The sequence below is a fragment of the Meleagris gallopavo genome, chromosome 11 (assembly GCF_905368555.1).
Source record: "Meleagris gallopavo chromosome 11, MGAL_WU_HG_1.1, whole genome shotgun sequence".
NCBI classification, from domain to species: Eukaryota; Metazoa; Chordata; class Aves; order Galliformes; family Phasianidae; genus Meleagris; species Meleagris gallopavo.
The window spans coordinates 9688365-9707633 of record NC_139414.1 but is presented as its reverse complement, the minus strand read 5'-3'; the positions used below and the strand labels follow the sequence as shown (position 1 = coordinate 9707633).

The 19269-nt window shown below is 36.7% G+C and overlaps 1 protein-coding gene across 1 annotated transcript in view; it reads right to left on the bottom strand.

Annotated features, from left to right (window-relative positions):
• Positions 1-3756: 3756 nt before the first annotated feature.
• GRK7 (G protein-coupled receptor kinase 7) overlaps positions 3757-19269 on the bottom strand; it is a 34960-nt gene continuing 19447 nt past the window's right edge. The window contains exon 4 of the mRNA XM_031555101.2: positions 3757-18131. Coding sequence (XP_031410961.1) covers positions 17789-18131 — 343 coding nt within the window. The 3' untranslated portion in view covers positions 3757-17788. The remainder of the gene's footprint in view (positions 18132-19269) is intronic.

The following is a 19269-nucleotide window of genomic DNA, read 5'->3' as shown; positions in this document are numbered from 1 at the left end:
AGTACAGGCTGGGCTGGGGAAAGTGCTTCCCTGGCAGCCCCATCTGAGTGAAATGGCGCTCCTGGGCCATGGGCGTAAAGGCCAAGGGAGGCTGTAGGGGCAATTAATGCCCATTAGTGTGCTAAGGGCTCTGACGAGTAGGAACAAAGATCTTTATTTTTAAATAATTGAATCTTTAGCTGATAAAACTAATTGCACTTCCATTTTAAACTTGGACTTCTGCAAGCCATTGGTTTAGTGCCATAAGACATTTTGATTCCAAACACTTGATTTATATAGGAATAACCACCCTAAAAACTAGCTCACTGACATTTCAAAATGCCATTGTCACTGGCAAGGTATCACTGAACTGATACATTTCTGGTGGCATCCTTCAGGATGCTGATTCCAAGACTGTAACAGCCCAGGTGGTTATATAAAGGCTTACGGAGGTAATGTTTAGAAAGGACAGAAAGATCAGTGTAGTAATAAATGAGCAGGAAAGACTATTTTTACATACTTATCTGAGTCATATGGTTAAATCCAATACATCTACACAGATGCAAGCAGACACGTAAGGAACACGTGAGGTATGGCTGCATGAAGAGCGGCCCAGATAAAGACTTGAGAGAATCATTGGTTCAGCCAAGCACAAATAATGCTGATGCAAAAAGAACTAATGCAATCCAGTGTGTATGACAAATATCTTCTTTCTATTAGATCTCTGTGCACACACTGGTGAAGAAACACGACAAAAAACTGCACACACCTCTGAATTTTACTTGAAAGAAAACTGAAATACTAGTGATGAGGAAGAGTGCTGAAAAATGATCCAGGGAGCAGAAAACAAGCGTTCACAATACAGAGTTTACATATTTCTGCTTATTTGGTGTCTGAAATAAATAAAACTGACAGGGGGCTTGATTACTTTGAACAGATGTTTATACATGGAAAAGAGACCTCAACAGTATGACCTTTTCAACCTTGCTGACAATGACAGAATGGTATCCATTTGTTGGAAACTGTAGCCAGACAAACCCAATGTTGACATTTCCTGACTGTGAGGGCAATTAAATATTTACATAGCTTATATCAGGAGAGATACTGGGTATATCTTTGCTTGGCTTTGAACATGAGATTAGATAGGCTTTTCCAAGACAGGTTTTGATTCAGCTTTTGAAGAAATCCAGTTGTGTACAAGCAGACAGCAAGACTTTGCATAACATCAAACTGCACCACAGTCCACCATTCTAGGTCAAACGCAGTATCACCTACTTGCAGACACAGTTCAGAATATAAGACTGATGGTCTCTTCTGTCCATAGTTAGCCCATGTTCAGTTAGATGGGTACCGAAATACTTGGTTGCATTACACAGGGAGAAATGAACAATTAACACTAGTTGTTCTGAATATGGATATTCTGTGATTGTCAGGTTTGGGGTCTCTTACTGCTTACACTCACTGCCTCACAGAGCAGTCAGCTCTAGGAATGTTCCTCAGTTCACTATTTCTCTGGAAGGGCAGTTTTATCTAGACATCTGATCTTTTAACAGTATAATTAGTAATACATGTTCTCACAAATACAATGGGAAGAAAACCACTTTGACCTACTACTAAGAGAATAATGTATGATTACATTAAAAATGGAAAATAACACCAAGAATTCCAACCTTTTGAAGATATCTGTTGAGTTATTTTTCTAATTGTCAGGCACAAGTCTAGGGAGAAAATAAAATACAAAAGGAATCACATTTGCTATAGTATAGAAGACTCTATAGGAGGCACGCAGTAAATGTATTTTGTGTTATTAAAGATCCATCAGACAGTTCCTGATAACTTCAAAACCATCCACTTCTCTAGTTGTGTGCCTAGGGTGTATGGCACCCAGACACAACATTGGCAAGTGATGGCTACTGTAACAGGGGCCTGTCCAGTTCAGTTCCAGTGTTTGAACTGCAAGAGATGCACCCCTAAGTCAGACTCAAACCTGCTTCTTTGTCCTTAGGTAGAATAAAACAGGAACTGGTATTTGACAAATTCAGAGAGGGGATTGATTTCAAAAATACTATGACTGAGAAATACTCTACTCCATTGTACAAAATAGCAAGAAACATAAGACAAATTTTCACGAGGAAAAAAAAAAACAACACAAAAGACTTCCCACTAAAAATGAAAAAGAAAATGTCTGTCATTGTGAGAGTAAAAAGACTACAGAAACAGTTCTTGTGTTTGGTACTTTGCCAGTGAATCAGAAAGGGCTGGTAAAAATGCATTCATTGTGCAGAGCCCCCTCACTGTTGAAAAAACTCCTTTATTCACAGAGACAAGATTCTGCTCTCATATATAACTCCTGTGAAGTCAATGGGAGCTGACTTGCATTACGCAAAGGAGACTGCTGCCCAGATATTCAGCATTTGTTTACAGTGGGGAAAAAAAAAACCTCAAACTATTGTTGAAAACTATTTCACAGCTTATTTTTAATACAAACAGCTTGAAATGAGGAAAGCTCAGTTGGTAGGAATTTCATATCTACTAGGACATGAATTTTGACCACTTTTATAACACAAGCAGTTAAATTTCAGATGCTTTTTCATATCTAAGCAGAAGAGCCTCTTAGAAACGGTTTGAGAAAAGTTTATAAAAGTAAGGTCTCAATTGCCAAATTTTCTCCCACTTTTAGCAAATACTTTGCCAACAGTAATTGAGTGACGGACCATGGGCCGTGCTGCTGAGAAGATACAGTGTCTGCTGAAGGAGACCAGTGAAGGACTGAGGCAGAAAAAGATGTAGGGTGAGATGGCTGGCATCAGCTGGTCCACAAATGAGATGGAAGCAGAAAGGACAAGGACAAATCAAGAGCCTAAAGAGGAGGGGACCCAGAGCGGAGATGAAACACAGAAAAGGCACATTGAGGAGTTTGGAGCTGAAAATAAAAGTTTTATGGAAACTCACTTTAGTTGTGAAGTGCTGCTGAAAGAGATGGTCCATTCTCACCTACTGCACTCTCCCTTCCAACCCTGGCTGTAATTTTTAGCATTGTTCATTTTACACCATGAAGTGATTAAGAAAGCTGATCTGAAAGACAATCAGTCATATAATCATACAAGTTTACTTCCCTGACTCAGCTCACAAGGGAGACCAGGGGAGACAGTCAGAGGAATGAGAGTACTCCTTTCAGTAGCGGCCCACAATTAGATTGGCAGAACCACATCCTGAGTTCAGCAGGGGACTCAGGCAGCAAGCCAAGGAGAAAGCCAGCACTGGCCTAGCCAGGAGACTGAGCCTGAAGAAATGGGGAGGCTAGGAAGATGAAAAACTGGTGGAAAAATAATGCTGGAGGGAGTGAGAGGCCTGAAGAAGTGAGGTGTGATCTGGAAGAAAGAAGAGGTTTGAAACCTGTTGCAGGAGCCTCTATCCTCATTGGAATGCATTCACATCCTGCTCCTGAAACCAAATCAGAATATGCTAATTTTCACTATTCATTTACTACCACTAAACACTACCAGCAAAATCTGTGATGTTAATTATCAGCCCATGTGCATGCCCGATTGCCTTCTGTCATCACTGAAGATGACATCTTATTATTGCAACCAGCAGTCTATGCATGCAACAGGCAAAAGCCATTTGCATTAATTAAACCTATTGGAAAAAAAAAATTAGTGGCATCACGCCAGCAATACAGTTCCATGATAGTACTGACAAAACTTTATGCTGCCAAAAATAGGAAAAATTAATTAAGCAAAAAGCCAACCCAAAACCAAAAACCACACCAAGTTGAATACTTGCAAATGAGAAAAATCCTAGTATTGCAATTCACATAGGCTAGTAAAATAAAGCTGAACATGAAAGATTCATTATTTAGTTGAACTTTCCCCTAACAGTGATATCTACAAAAACCAAATAGCTTTAAAAAATAATTTTTGATTAAACATCTGTTCTTGGTCTGATAAATCTGCTCAGACATCTATCACATGAAGAGTTAACTTCATTCAGTTTTCCTTCTGTGTCCACAATTCTCAACCAGTGAAAACTTAGTCTACACATTGCTGGTGGTTTGTGCAGATGACTGTGAAATACAATAAGTTATCCCTTTAATTTACTTAAGTGCTACTGAGAAACTGTTCTGCAATGGGAACTGGTATTTTCAGTTTTCCCAGTCCAATTTTTTTCTCCCAGTCAAGTCACTGATTCACTTAGTGATCCAGAGCAAATCATTTATTTAATTGTACCCTTAACAAGCCAGCTGGATAAGTAAGTGAAAAACAGCTCTACATTGAAAACCAAATGCTATGTCTAAACTGTGCCTTCCTGAGAAAACAAACAAACAAACTGTCCTATTTTCCCTTGGGGCAATCATGAGAAAGTCAAGCATTCCAAATTCATTTCAAAACCAAGAAGACGGGTTTAAGTTTGGTTTCAAAAGATGTTTTCACTATTCCATTAATTAACACACTGTTTTTGCATAGAATAAAGGATCTTCAATGGTTAGCAGCACGTTACTGTAACATTTTTTAAAGATTCACTATTTTTTAAAACTTTAGTTTAAAATTTTAAAATTTTAGTTTACTTGTTCACTTCAAACAGTCTAGATCTCAACTATTGTCTCTTTAAAACATCTGTTGGCTCACTTAATGAATGCTTGTGATTCGTAAGGCCTATTATTAGTCCTGAGCATACATCAGCTAGAAAAATAGAGCAAGCTAGCTTTTATGTATTGCTGAGCAGAAAGTTCACCATGTTATATAAACCACTGCCTTTAACTGTTAAGACATATTATAAGCTACTTATTTAGGGTTATGTTTCATTTTACTTCCTAATCAAAATAGCATATATTACATGTGATGGCTGCATCAGGCTGAACCAAAAAAAAAAAAAAAACTTGACAAGTTGGTGGTATATAGGAACAGCTCTTGACTAATGTATTCATCTGGGGTTATTTACTAACTCTTCATTTTTCTGCCACTCCACAAGAGCTACATTTGCTAAGAGGCAAACCACCTCCATCTCTCTTTTACCATAAATGACAGCGAAGATGTTCACAGCATTCTTTCAGTGGTGTCCTGCACCCATCTGTTTTTTATGGATTTGATCACTGGGAGTAGGCCTATAGTAAGTACAGTCATGGAATGCCCACACAAAGTCACAAGATTTACAAGCTGAGATGATGTCAACTTTTATGCCAATCTGTATTTTTATGATCACATAAGAGGAAGTTGGAAAAAAGAGAACTTTTGAAGATGAAAAATGACAGTCATAATTTTTATTAATTTTATTTTTTACCAGTCTAAATGTATGGGAATTCCATCATTGCTCAATTTGCGGTCTGGCTTTTTACAGTATTTTTCTAAGATTATACTAGTCATACAGCAAATTATTAAATAATTTTAAACAAAATTATAAAAACCAAAATAGTCAGTTGCAAATATGTTAACTACCTGCAGTTCTGAAGGAGAAGAAGATCTAGTTTATAAAACTATAGTTTTATAAACAAATACTATAGAACTAAGATCAAAGAGGATCAAGGCTACATGAGATCTATACACCCATTTCTTCTGCAGGCTCCTGTAAATCTAATTCCCAGTAAAAGCTACTGGATTTTCCCAAAAGTACCACCGATAAAGTTTCAAAATTATTTTTAAATTGTATTTTCCAATTTCTCTTGCATTAGAACAAGCACATACAGCAGGCCTCCATAACACAATCTAAAAATGTTCATTTTGCCTCCAACTCCTTTGCAAGAAAAATGAACCTAAACCATGAATTTTCGCTGATCTCCACTCTAGGGACAACAGTAGTTTTTACCAGATGACAATAAAATACAGATTTTTAAATACATAGTGGCTCAGATAGTTTTTTGTTTCTTTCCAGATTCCTATTTAAGATTAAAACAAAAATCCACACTGAAGTGCTCATATAATTGTTGTGCATGCTCCTGGGATACCACCCATACAGGAATAGTTTTTGAGTAGGAGGAGCAGGGTTTAGTCCACTGAAAAAGTGAAAGAAAAGCCTGTCAAAATGCAGTCTGTTACAGCCACAGAACCTATGAGAAAATAAAATCTTTAAAAAACTGTGCATTAAAATAGAGAAGAAATATTCTACATCCATTTTTCTTGCCATTTTTTCCAGCTGTAATTGTAATGGGTACTTGGTTCTTGTAACACCATCAGTCTTCATTTTTTATTTATATGCTAAACAGAACTTAAAATAAAAGCTCATCCGCAGACCTGTGCAAACATAACTGCACATTATAATACTGAGTTCAAGACATATTGATTATATATATAAGATCTACTTTTTAACAAATTTGAGAACACAGAAATTGATTTTTTTTTTAAACATGCCACAGTACAAATAAAGCAAAGTACTTACAGTCATCTTGGTTCTGACTTCTGGCAGAAATCTCAGGGCAGTTTTACTCTGCGTGGAGGACAATTTATGGATCTGATGAAGGAACTGCATGCTGTATGTGATATAAAGACTACTGCTGTGTTCTCAGTATTTAATATACTGAGCATAGCTGACTATTGCACTGAACACAGCTATAGTTTTAAGGCTGCTGTAAAGCTATTATTCTTGCTCCTCGTGTCAAACTGGACTATTGAAATTTGGCACATACAAAGAGGTTACTAAGACCATTAGTAGAGAGGAATCACTGCTGCTGCCTGGTTGTGGAACTAAAGCTGAAATAAAAAAAAACAGTGTTAACCCTATTTAAAACACTGCTGTCACTAAAGAGGAAATGGTATTTGCACAGTTTGTTTTGGAGGACAACAGGCAACGAATTCATTTTCTTAACACCATGCATGCTGTATAGCAGATTTTTCAAATCCATTATCTATTCAAATAAATACTACACCAGGAAATACTAAATATCTACCCTATAAAATACAAGTATACCTGTGCAGTCACCTTTACTCTGTTAATTTGAAACTACTAAATCTGATCTCAGAGAGATCGGATCAATACCCACAGTGCAGACCAGCTATATACAAGCTTTATCTCATATACAGATATTCTGATTTTAAACTATTCTTAGAAGAAGACTTAGCTTCAAATTTTTCCATTAAACTAAACTTTTTCACTTAATCCTTGAGAATTAAAATGATTGAGAGGTTCACCTTATCTACGCTGATCTACACGTAACATACCCTTAAAGTAAATTAGAAGACAAATAAGCCACACATCGCAAACTCAGAGGATAAACTGTCTTTATGCTGCAAAGGGAACAGTCAATAATTGTTGCTAAGTTGTGTTCTTTAACACAGACTTAAGAAATTCTAGATTTAGGAGAAGCCGGTCATGATTCAGGTTTTGCCATTAGTGCCATTTTTGCAGAATTAAGACACAGAACTTATTCTCACAGCAATGAACTTCGGAGATGTTTTTATCTTGCTGCAAAAACAAGATAAAGTGATATAATTTTAATCTCCTGCCTGGTATTTATTTACAAAGTTGTATATATACATTTTTAATCATTATCTTTACATTTTAATTACATTGTAGACAGATTTCTTATCCTGTGATTAAAATACTGCAAAAATAACACTGGGGCTAATGATAATTACAATGGGACAAAGACTGCATTGATTTATTTCAGCCTTACTCCACATGTGCATTCCACCCAAATGGAGGGGGTAGCAGGGTGGCAGACTACCTTTTCCCTCATTCTGGCTGTAGCTTTCTGAGCACAGGGAAGCTGCAGAGAGAAGCAGTGACCTTTCTGGAGAAGCAGCTGTGGTGCAGTGGGTGGGAGAGCACGCAGAGAGGCACAGCAAGCAGGGAGCAGCAGGCAGGAAAGCTGAAACAAACAAAAGGGATTGCTTACTGCAGAGAAAAGGCTCAGATCCTGAGCTAGATATACAGGTGTTTCTATAGGAGCTTGAAGGGAAGCCCTAAATTACATACAGATTAGGAAACTGCTGAAACTTGCTTCAGAGGAAGTCAAAATTGAGTATAGGGATTCCCCCAGTAGGATACACTGGGCAGGAGGGTTCTTTTGCAAACCTTTCAATCAGACTACATTGATGAGCCTCAGCTTTCTCCCCTGTAGAGACCTTTCATGTTCGCGCTTGAAATTTTGCATCAAATACAAATTAAAGATGGGAAGCTTTAGGTTTCTTCCAGCACACTCGCTGTAAAATAAGACAGTAGGTCAACTTTGGAAATTCTGATGACTCAGGGGTCTGTCAGCTAAATATGTTACATGATAGATCATGTATATATTTATCAATTATATATATTCATAGTTATATAGAACAATCAGCTACGAATGATACATGAGATGTATGATTATAAATCTTCTCTTGTCAGGAATATAACTCCTAATTAATTTAACCATAATTCTTCGGCTACGCTTTTTTTTTTTTTTTTTAGTACATCCTTTATTATTTGAGTTCTTCTTCAACAGCACAGTTTTATAGCAGGAAAAAATCAGTAAGAGGCACTTAAAATCTAAACCCAGGAGATACATTCCTGACCACCGGTTATCTTCTGAATCATCAAATATGATCTTCATTGTCCTTTAATTGCACAGAAGCTTTCCCTGTTTTTAAGGCTAGGATTGTAAACTCTGGGAAAAAGAAAACAAAACAAAACAAAAAACAAAACAACAACAACAAAACAGAATATCTTGTATTCTAACTTTGTAATGACAATAAAATCTTGTCCTGACACACATACTCTGCTATTTCCTAGACGGATGATTTCCCCTTCTTTTGGGACATACATTATAATATTAAATTCTGCAACAATCATACATGATGAATCAGTTTCTAGAGACAATTAGCTAATTAAGATTCATATTAATTTTAAAATCCTCCTTTCATAAAGCTCATTTTTCTCAGGAAATGTGAAAATTAATTCAGCTCATGGCTGTTGCTCATATAAAAAAAGAGGAACTTTTATTCTTAAAGGTATGTGCAGTCCTAAACACATTTCTTAATGTACAGTTAAAAATGATTTTTCAAATCTTCTCTTTCATAGAACTTCTCCCTGCTCTAAGAATTGTTGACACTGAGCAACAAAACAAAGACAACAAAAGCACTGCTGTCTGAACTTGAAGCAGCAGAAGAGCCTTAAAAAATCTGAGGGCATCACTTAGAATTATACAGATAAGCATCTGCGACCACAAAGACTCTTGCAATAAGATTTTTTTTTTTTACTGAGTTCTACCAAGCACATACACTGCGCTCTCAAGCTGCTCAAGTCTCTCTCTCCCTCCATCTTTCTCTCCATTGCCTTTCTTCTTTATATGAAATAAAAGCCCTTTGAGTCGATAAAACTATTTATATTTTCACAAGCAGCGGAAAACTGTACAAAGCAGTAATCTTTAAATCATATGCTGAGCAACTAAGAACTTCAGAGGGAAACCATCCTTCCAAAGGGTGAATACACAGCATTCACTGCAGCTAACTTAGTGGGCAGGGTTAAGTTCCATGGCTTAATTGTAGCTCTATGGATGTAGGCTACCTGAATGTTTTTTGGTTCCTGTTGGAAGTGCACTGTTTTGCTCTCAATGGTCTATCTACTTTCATATCATCTGCATGACCCAAAGATACATGCTGAAGTCTGAAATATTGTTTCTTCATTAGCCATCACTTCTGCTGCTTCAAGCATTAACTGCAGATATATAGAAGGGGAAAACAAACAAACAAAAAAAGGGTTGTTCTCCTGGTCTACTATAAATGTGATTGTATTTGCAAGCTTGTTAAAAAGATTCAAACAGTATTTCCTCTCTTGCTATTGTCAAACAAAATTCATTGTTCAGTTAAAATAATCGCTTTTACAGAATGAGTCTATTCCTTTTCCTTACCGGAAGATTGCAGGAACAAAACACAATTAATGCATTTGCTGCCATACTTGATTCAAATGAATATCTAAAGCCCTGCATATCCTGCCTTAAATTAGTTTTAAAATATTTATTTTCCACATAATGTCAAGATTGTGGTCAATCTGGAATGACAGCTTAGGGTCTGGAGCAACAGCAGTTCCTTGGGACCCTGAATAGCAAATTCTCTCTGAGTCCATTCAGTAAAAATAAGGGCCACAGAGGAGCCACCTGAGATTCAGGGACAGAGGAGACACAAAACTCAGTAATTAAAATTCCTCCCCTTAAAAATAACTGCAAAAGCAATTAAATAACTTCTGTGTGGTAGGAGATGAACATTCACAAAACAAACAATTTCTACATACTTGAAGGAAAACAGTAATCAATGGTAGTGATGGTCTGAGAATAGCCCACACCTGCAGTGCTGTGTGTCTGCTGGTCCCTATTTAAATTCAGAAGGGAATCAGTCCTTACGTCAATTAAAGCAAGTTCCTACAGTGGTGCCATTCTACTTCTCTCATTGCTGTTCATTTCACAGATGAAAAGGAGCTGCTTAAGGTGAGGAAACTGCTTGTTGGCAGCAAAACAAACCAGCCTGGTAAGCAACAGGGAGGTTTGGCAAGAAATCAAAGTTTCCTTCCTTTCTTTGTTTTAAACACTCGATCCACTATTCTCTATACAAAGTATATGGAAAACTGTGAAGAGATTATCCATTTCTTTATCCTTTCCCTGCCCAGAATGGCAGGAGTCTGAAGTGAGACTGAATATAAGAACACTTATTCACTCTTAGTTCTCATGGGCAGCAGATTCTGGATTAGCATTGGTTCATGAATTAAGAGGCCTGACACTACGTTTTCAGTCACAACAAAAACAAAATAATGTTTCGATTCAGAACTGACACACAAAGACAGGGAAAAAGCAAAAAATGTGTCCACTATAGAACTGCAAAAATGAGAAAAATCATCTGAAGGAAATTCAGAAAAGCAACTTATCTGTTGCTTGATTTAATAGAGAATCCCCATTATTCTCTTAAGAGAAAAGCATGATGAACTACTGGTTCTTAGGCTGAGTCAGACAATGGATCATTATCACATTATTTGAGCAGCATACAAACAGCACTTGGTACAAAGCACATGTTCTAATTTCTTCTTCCATATAATATAAAAAGATACAGTTGTACAATACTGCTATGGAAAACAGCTGTCCACATTTAAGCTGCATTTTTTTTTCTAAATATAGAACTTAGGAACACAGAGTTATTAAATAAAAAATGAGAGATAATATTGCAGCTGTTTCTTAAATAGAATCAGATCTAAGTAGCATTAGATGAATAAATATCTAGTCATTACACAAACTTTCCACGGCTTCTCAGAGTTTGTACTTCAAAATGCTATACCTTTAGCTTCAATTCTTTTTGCAAGCATGCTCTGACAGCTTATTAGCTTGATGCTAGGTTCCAGAATTCAGCACCATCATTTTTCACTTTCAGTATGCTAACATGGGAAATCAAAAGCTGACGTCTTGACTGGGGTGCTGGCAGCACAGCTAACCTGTCTTCACCAAAGATCCAGATTCAAATCTTTGCAGTTATTCTAGGTAGAAGGCTAGGGTAGATACCAGTCCTAAGAGTCAACTGTTGATTGCTCGTTAAATTTTCAATGTGTCTCTTTTTCATTCTTTTAAAGCAAATTCAACATTGTTTTGTGGTCAAAAATAGACTCTTACCTGTCCCCAGAAATGCAGTAACATACCAGTGTTAATGGGCAATAGTAGAAATCAGTCTAGAGGAGGGAGGAAGCAGACACCTTCAAAACAACTAAAAGAAAATTCTCCTATATTAGTCAGTATAAACATCTCTGCCTAAAGGCTACTTTCAGACCAGCTTCACAGTTCTTGCATAATGAGCACAGAAGAAAACAGACCTACAAACCAGCCACCGTATAACTGTTCTGTCAAATGTCAATTGAGAGCTATCTCCTGTTTTTCCCAATATACTGTTGGTATTATGCCTTGGGAACAGAAGCAAAATTCTTTTGGACTTGTTTACAAATCAGGCATATGTCTCCAGTTTATGGGTGCTGCTCGTTCTTGATGAATGTCATGTAACTGTTACTGATGATGAAAAAAATTACCCGTACTTCTTATCGTGAACTTAATTCCTTCATACGAAGCAGTACACCAACTGGAATGTTCTAGGGCCTCCTCATTTGATACTGTGGTGGCACACACTGTCTCATTGGTTTTATTCTAATCATAGGAATAGCAAGATACAGCTCCACAACCAGTTGATACGGACAAGTATTCCTAACAGCTTGACTGAACTGACCCAACGCAGCAGGCATTTTTTTCCATCTTATTTTTCTCCACTTTCATATCCTTGCATACTACGTCTGCCTTGTACACTGATGGCATCAGAAGCAGGCTAAGCTCTCAGAAACAATCACTATGATGACTACACTCTGCTTTGCCTCTTCTTGAGAAGTCCAGGAGACTGGAACAATTTAGCTTATTGTAGTTTTATGAAGGTATTTCCACAGAGGGACGTGTAACTGAGTACTGCAGGCTAGCAATGCAGTTACAAGAAAGCTTTCATAGTTGTTCAAAAGGTATCCAGTCAGAACCATGTGTGAACATCCAGTCAGAACAGCATGTATTTCTGTGTGAATGTGTGCTGACAGGACCACTCGACAAATCTGTTCTTACTTGCAGTGGAACTTTTACCTCAGCAATTCAAAAGTCACGAGACATGTCTAGCACATCCTATGTCATGCTTGCATGAAGTCTTGCAAAGCAAACCTAGCTAAACATTCCTGTACAATAGCTGCTTTTTTAAACAGTTACTCCACTATTGTTAAGTGAACTACAAGTTATGACAACTGATACATCCATAGTCATCCCTTAGGCATTCTTTATAAAAACATGAATCACCGGAACATTCACCATGTGAACTCCCATCATTAGGATATGCGTACAGTGTGAATTCAGCCGTGCTGTATCTTTCCATTCTGCACAATATAACTGTCAGAACAACCTGAATGAATCATATATGCCAACATGTAGGCTTGGCAAAGAACAGCTCTGATAAAACATGTCAAAATTAATTAGTTTTGTTTAGCTTCAAGCAATGTTTGTGCACTGAAGAAAAATGAAAATTTTCATTCCTCATAAGCCATTGTACCAAATGTTGTAATAGCACCCTGTTTATGTACATTAATCAGAAACCAAAACACTTGAAAGGAGTTGGCCTACTAACAAAGCTCAGGCATTGAAAAGCATACACAAAGACCACAAACAAGCTAGAACAACTACTAGAATCAATTGTGCGAGCACATGGGCAATAGCAAAGGGAGGATTTAACCACTTTAGCTGCTCCAAAGATGTCAGAGGGAAAGGAGTAGACCTAATATATCCAGATGCCCTTTCAGAGATACTCATGTTTTTTTCCTATGCTTTTTTCCCCACAAAATCTTTCACCTATTGAAGCAGACTGAAAGGCTGTTGAAGCGTTGTTTTTTTGTTTGTTTGTTTTGTTTTGTGGCACATTTTCTCTGTCCAAGCTGGAGGACTAACTTTCCCTGAAACGTAGTGGCTTCACTCAGAATTGTGCCAACCTTCTGTAGATAACAGCTGAAGATACAGATGTGACAATAAATTTAAGAACAATATAATATCATGCAAGGGAAACAAACTCACGTGAATGGTGCAGCACAGATGTCACCATTTATCTGCCCATTAACCATGGATCCAGGTACTTGCAGTTACAGTCCTGCATTTTTGTTCCTCCTCTTACAGCAAGAGATACCTAAGAGACTTCCCCTCCCTTATGAACACTGAGTATTTATTCAGACTTCTGCAACTGAAAAGGGCTAACCGATGAGAAACTTGCATTAACTGTCTGAACCTGAACAAAGCTAAGAAAATAAAAAACGCCAAAATTTCCCAAAGCAACAGTAAGATTGCCAAATTTAAATGAGATACTGGGTTTGAAATTACTTGCTGTAATAATGCAATGCCAAATTATAAAAAAATAACCTAGCGCTTAATTGTATTTGCCTTCAATTTCTCTCCATGCATTCTTTAATGTGTCTAACAAAGCTCCCTAAGGCTATCATAATGCAACATTCCAAATGTTCTCTCTAAAATGAAATGATCGTGGATGACCTTTAACCATAACAAGTTATGGCCTCCTAACATAACATGTCAATTATTTCTTTTATCTATAGATTTCAGAATTGATGGCTTGTCACATGAAAAAAATAGCATTTTCTTTTAGCAAAACAAAAACAACAGGAAACTCCACACAAACAAACTGAAGTGGTAGGACCTTCAGCAGTTCTGTCATGCTATGAGCTATAGTTGCTGAGATCTTAGTTCTTAATCTAAATCGAGTGAAGGCCAGTACCTCTTGTGCTACTGCTGTTACCTGGGAGCTACCTTGCCACAACGTCCTTTCAGGGAGTTATATAGAGAGCAATAAGGTCTCCCTTGAGCCTCCTCTTCTCAAGACTGAACAAAACCAGTTCCCTCAGCCACACCTATAAGATTTGTGCTCTAGACCCTTCACTAGCTTCACTGCCCTTCAGTGAACGAAGACTTAATTGGGCTAATACTAAAACTTATTTTGTCTCTTCAGGCTCAGTGAGACTGGTGGGGGTAATGGTACCTGGGGGGGGTCAGCAAAGAAAGTTTGGACTTGAGATACAGTGGAAAGCTTTTCCTTTTACATTCTCTCTTTGCTAGTGGCCCTTCTTCAGTGTTGGCCAGGGTAATGTACAAGATGTTCTCATAAGAGTAGACTTTAAGCTATTATGAACCTCCCATTTCAGCTTCAGTTAAAATTATCAGGCACTTCTAATAGCAGCAGTATGTAAAACAGGGCAGGAAAGACAACAAGACTTGACTTATAAAGCACTGTAACAACAGTCACTACAGAGTGACCAGGGTACTCAGTAGCCTTTGAGGGATGGCATTTAATCAAATAGAGTTCACAATTTAGTTTTTCAGATTAGATTAAAACTTGAAATGCATTTTATATGCCTGGAAAAGAGGCAGACAAGCATGGTGCCATAAAGCTGGCACAGGAAAAGAAAGCCTGAAGAAAAAAAGCAATTTCAAATTACATAATTTACTTTTGCCTGAAGTATCTCACAATTTCAAGATTATTCTCCTCCCACAACTTCACTCCCCATTTTCTATTGCAAACATCTATCTATCCTTGTATTATAAAATGACTCAGTCAGTTCTTCTGACCTCACATAAACACTGAAATTTACTCACATGAGTAGCATCATTGGCTTCACTATGACAGTTCATTGGAGGCATAAGCCTTTCAGGATTGCTGCCTTTGGTTTGTTAAGGTGAAACAATACATTAGAAGTAACTGTGTTCCTGAAAGCGTAACAAACAGTTTTACAGTAACAAGAAGAAGCAAAGAATCATGCATTTCACAGAGTCCTTAAAAGAAGTTGAAATTAATTTTTCAAAAGATGCACTGAAAACGCTAACAGAAATACATTTTTAACATCTGTTCTGATCCACCTCTTCACAGTGCAAATACAAATTGTCCATGTTCTGAAATAGAGAATTGCAGAAAATGAAAAGCAATAATGTCAAACTAACTCATTTTCTTTTCTGGAATACAGTGCCAAATGGTGCATTATCAAACTACTGATGTGCTTCTCCCAGTGATTCACGGAACACTTAACATTACAGCTCACTAATAAAGATGTTGCTGGGATTTATTGACACTACAACTGTTAAAAACTAAGTAACAAAATGTCATGCACAGATGATATCCTGAATTCACAAACCTGTTTGTTGCAATATATTTTGAAAACCATAGACTTGCAACATTTGGTATCACAGAGGATTTACGACTAACATCACATTAAATTCTGATTCTGTCTATACATAACTTCTTTCCATATGGGAACATCTGCATACTGAAAAAGTCATCTATGTGCTAGAAAAACTACGGCCAACTCAGAGCGCTGGTTTGTGGCCTTAGAGAAGTTGTGAAGTGGCATCTGTATGGCTGTGAGACAGAAAGCAGTTCAGGACACAAGCCTGATGCTCTACGCCACTAGCACTCTTAGGCCTCTCCTAGCTGTAGTAACACTGCTGTTGTTCAAATGTATACATAATCAAATTTTCTGCCTGAGTTTCTTAAATTAATAAATATTTTAGCTTAAGACCACCCTGATAGATCCACATGGCTCTCTCTCCTCTCAACCTCCTATGATTTTCACAATCTTCCAGGATCATCCTTCTCAATTAAAACTCCAAGTCAGAATTCAGCTTATTTCCTTTTACACCATTTTACAGAAAGTCTCCCTCCCAAAGGCAGACAATGACAGATTCACAACAATCCGTGAACAGAATTATCCACTGATGCTAAATAACACTCTTTTTCATGTGGTTTGTTTTTTTTTTTTTTCATTTGAAAAATATAAATATAAAACACTGGAAAAGCAAATTTAAAAGGAAAGAAAGGAACAATTCTTTTTCAGCTTAATCCTCTCTATAGAAAATGAAGAACAACACAAAGTATTTCCAACACATTATTTAGCTATTTAGACTAAAGCACTTGAAATATTTAATACTAAAGAATTTTTTTTTATTGCACCATTTGGAATGAGGTATTCAATTATTAATAATCAAAGAAGCTATGTTTGCACAACAGATATAATTATAGAAGACAGCTTATCTATTGTTACCCCTCTTTCTGAATAGCACAGTGTCTATACAAAATAGATAGTTGAAACCGAGGAGGACGTTTCTCTATGAAAAATAGAAAAAAGTATTAGCAGCCTCTAGGACTCAAACAGAGCAGTTTCTAATTCCTCTTTAGTCAATGGAAACTATAGCAAGATGGATGACAGTAAATAACATACATAATCAAATTTAGAAGTTGTTAGAAAAACACTACCGCCTATTATCTTCTTACCAAAGAAAACAATAAGATGTGGTTCACAAATAACAGACTTCAACATTAGCAAGCATTCATTTAAATGCTTCCAATTAATTCTACGTAGATTGTAATAAAATTAAAAAACAAAAAGATGCCTCAAAACTTGCATAAGAATCATTGAGCAGCTGAAGATGAAGGTGTCAACGCGGATATATATATTCTATATTTGTGAGTGAATGTTTGTATTATATGAAAATACATTTCTTTTGTAGAGATCCGGTTACAAATTGCTTTAGTCTATTCGTAGTTTAATTTATCAGCAAAATACAGAATTATTATCAGGAAATCTAATAAAAGGTTGAAATTGATTGTCAAAAAGAATGGATATTCACTTATAAATACATAACATGCTTAATAAATGTTTTATCCAATTAAATTGGTGCACTCTTCTCTACACTTTGTTAAAATCAGCTTTGAAACAATTTGATCCTGAAGGTCCCACTTTACAGCCACCTGTAAAGCCTTCTTTTACATTTAATGACAATCAAACCAACCAAAAATCTAAGAGAAATTAGGAAAACAAGACAGACTGGCTAACCAATAAGCATCCAAGTTTGACCATTTTTGAGTCCATGTTCTAATATTACCTGAAAATTAAAAAGTATGTCCTGAAAACTGTAGAACAAAGAGGAAACATTAGTAGAAATGACAAGAAAATAGACAGAAAGTCAATAAATTATTGTATTCAAAGTAGTAGAGTCAGTAACATTCCAAAGGAGATGCCTCTTCTCTCTATGACTGCTTTTTGTATTTCAGAATTTCTATCATTCTAAGTTCCTTAGAGAAATACAGTCCACCTTGATTAAGTCTCCAGTAAAACAAAAGTATTATCTCCCTTGCTAGGACAAAGGAAAATAATACGGTCAATACAGCTTGTGGTCTACATAGCCTGTCAATGCCATATTACACTGATTAGTTCTTCTTAAACAGATGCACTGAATTTCTGAAGCAGTGTCACAATATGGAAAGTTCTGCGGTTGTTTCTAATCTTTTTGGTAACAATCTGATATTTACAACAACAAACAAACTCCTGACTTAGCTTCACCTCCATTTGCATATCCGCCAGAATCTACTCTGTTAGGATCGTTCAGTTCTTCAAACAGTCCAGTTTCAATGATTTCCTCCTGCCAGGGTATAGGGACAGCACCAGTTGCAAATTTTTTGAAGAACTTCTTGTCTTTGTCATCAAACTCTATTCCTCGTATTTCAGAGAAATCAGCAATGTCTGCAACATCTTTGGCATAGACAACTGATGGATCTGGCACAAATGGAGGGTCAATAAGGTTTGCCTCTAGCCTGTGGAAATTTATTGTTTTGAAGAAGCTATGTTTTCTTGGGTCGTCATCTTCATTTCTGCAATAAAGCAAAAGATTGTTAATTACTGCAGTATTTTGCTCTCCAGCAGATACAGTTGTCTCTGTGTTGTATACATGAGAGCATCTTAAATTAAGGATACATTAAATATATACAAAGCAATGCAATCACACACAGCTCAAGCATAGTCAAACAGCGTTGCACTGAACAGTGTAAGCACAACTAGGCAGCCAAAAACATCCCGATCTCATTATTCATTTCTCTACCTCTCAAGGTAAATTAGTCTGGGCAAGGTGCCACGCAAGAGCAGCAGCGCTGCTTCTGGCAGTACACTGAGATACCCACATCCAAAGATACACTTTAACCAGAGCTGAAGAGATTGCAAGCGGAGGATAGGAAGTATTGGACTGATTGGTCAACAACGAAAAGTCCAGCGGTTGGCTCTGGACTTAAAAGGATAAGAATATCTAGTAAAATCCAGTCTAGTTTAACACATCTAGGCACTAACTAATGAAAAACAGTCTGAACAGGAAACTGACAAATGGCATTTGTTCTCTTAATTTAAAGCAACTATGCATTTACATTAAAAGTAGTCTGCAAAGCCCAGTTAAGTGGCTTTAGTGAGTCAGTTAATTGAACTACTCTTATAGATGAGCAAAGGGACTCATAAATTACGGCATCAGCAAGAGTATGCACACCTCTGTCACAAACAATTTTTTTAAAGTATCTTTAGAACCAAGAATAAAATCCAGACACTGTAAATACATGTATTTAGGTACACTTTAAAAAGAGTAACTGGAGACCTCAGGGATGACTTTTGATGTAACAGAAACAGCGAATTCTTTAACTGTAGCATGTCCTACAAGCCTGCCTATGAGTCTAAGAATAATCTGAGCCTCAAATGTATGGTTATTAAAGCATGATCAATGATCACAGCTTTAGATTTGCATCTTGCCCATAATGTAACTCTAACACCAAGTCACACAAAGTCTGTATTTAGAATTACAGCTAAAAGAGGAGCAGGGTAGATCACTTTACTTTTTTCATGCCTATGTAGTTGTTTTCTTTTTTTTTTTTTTTTTTTTTATTCATGGGTCTTAAAATGATAATGTAAACAAATGTTTTTTTTCTTAATTTCAGCAAATAATAGTTGCTATTGTTCCTTTTTGTCTTTCTC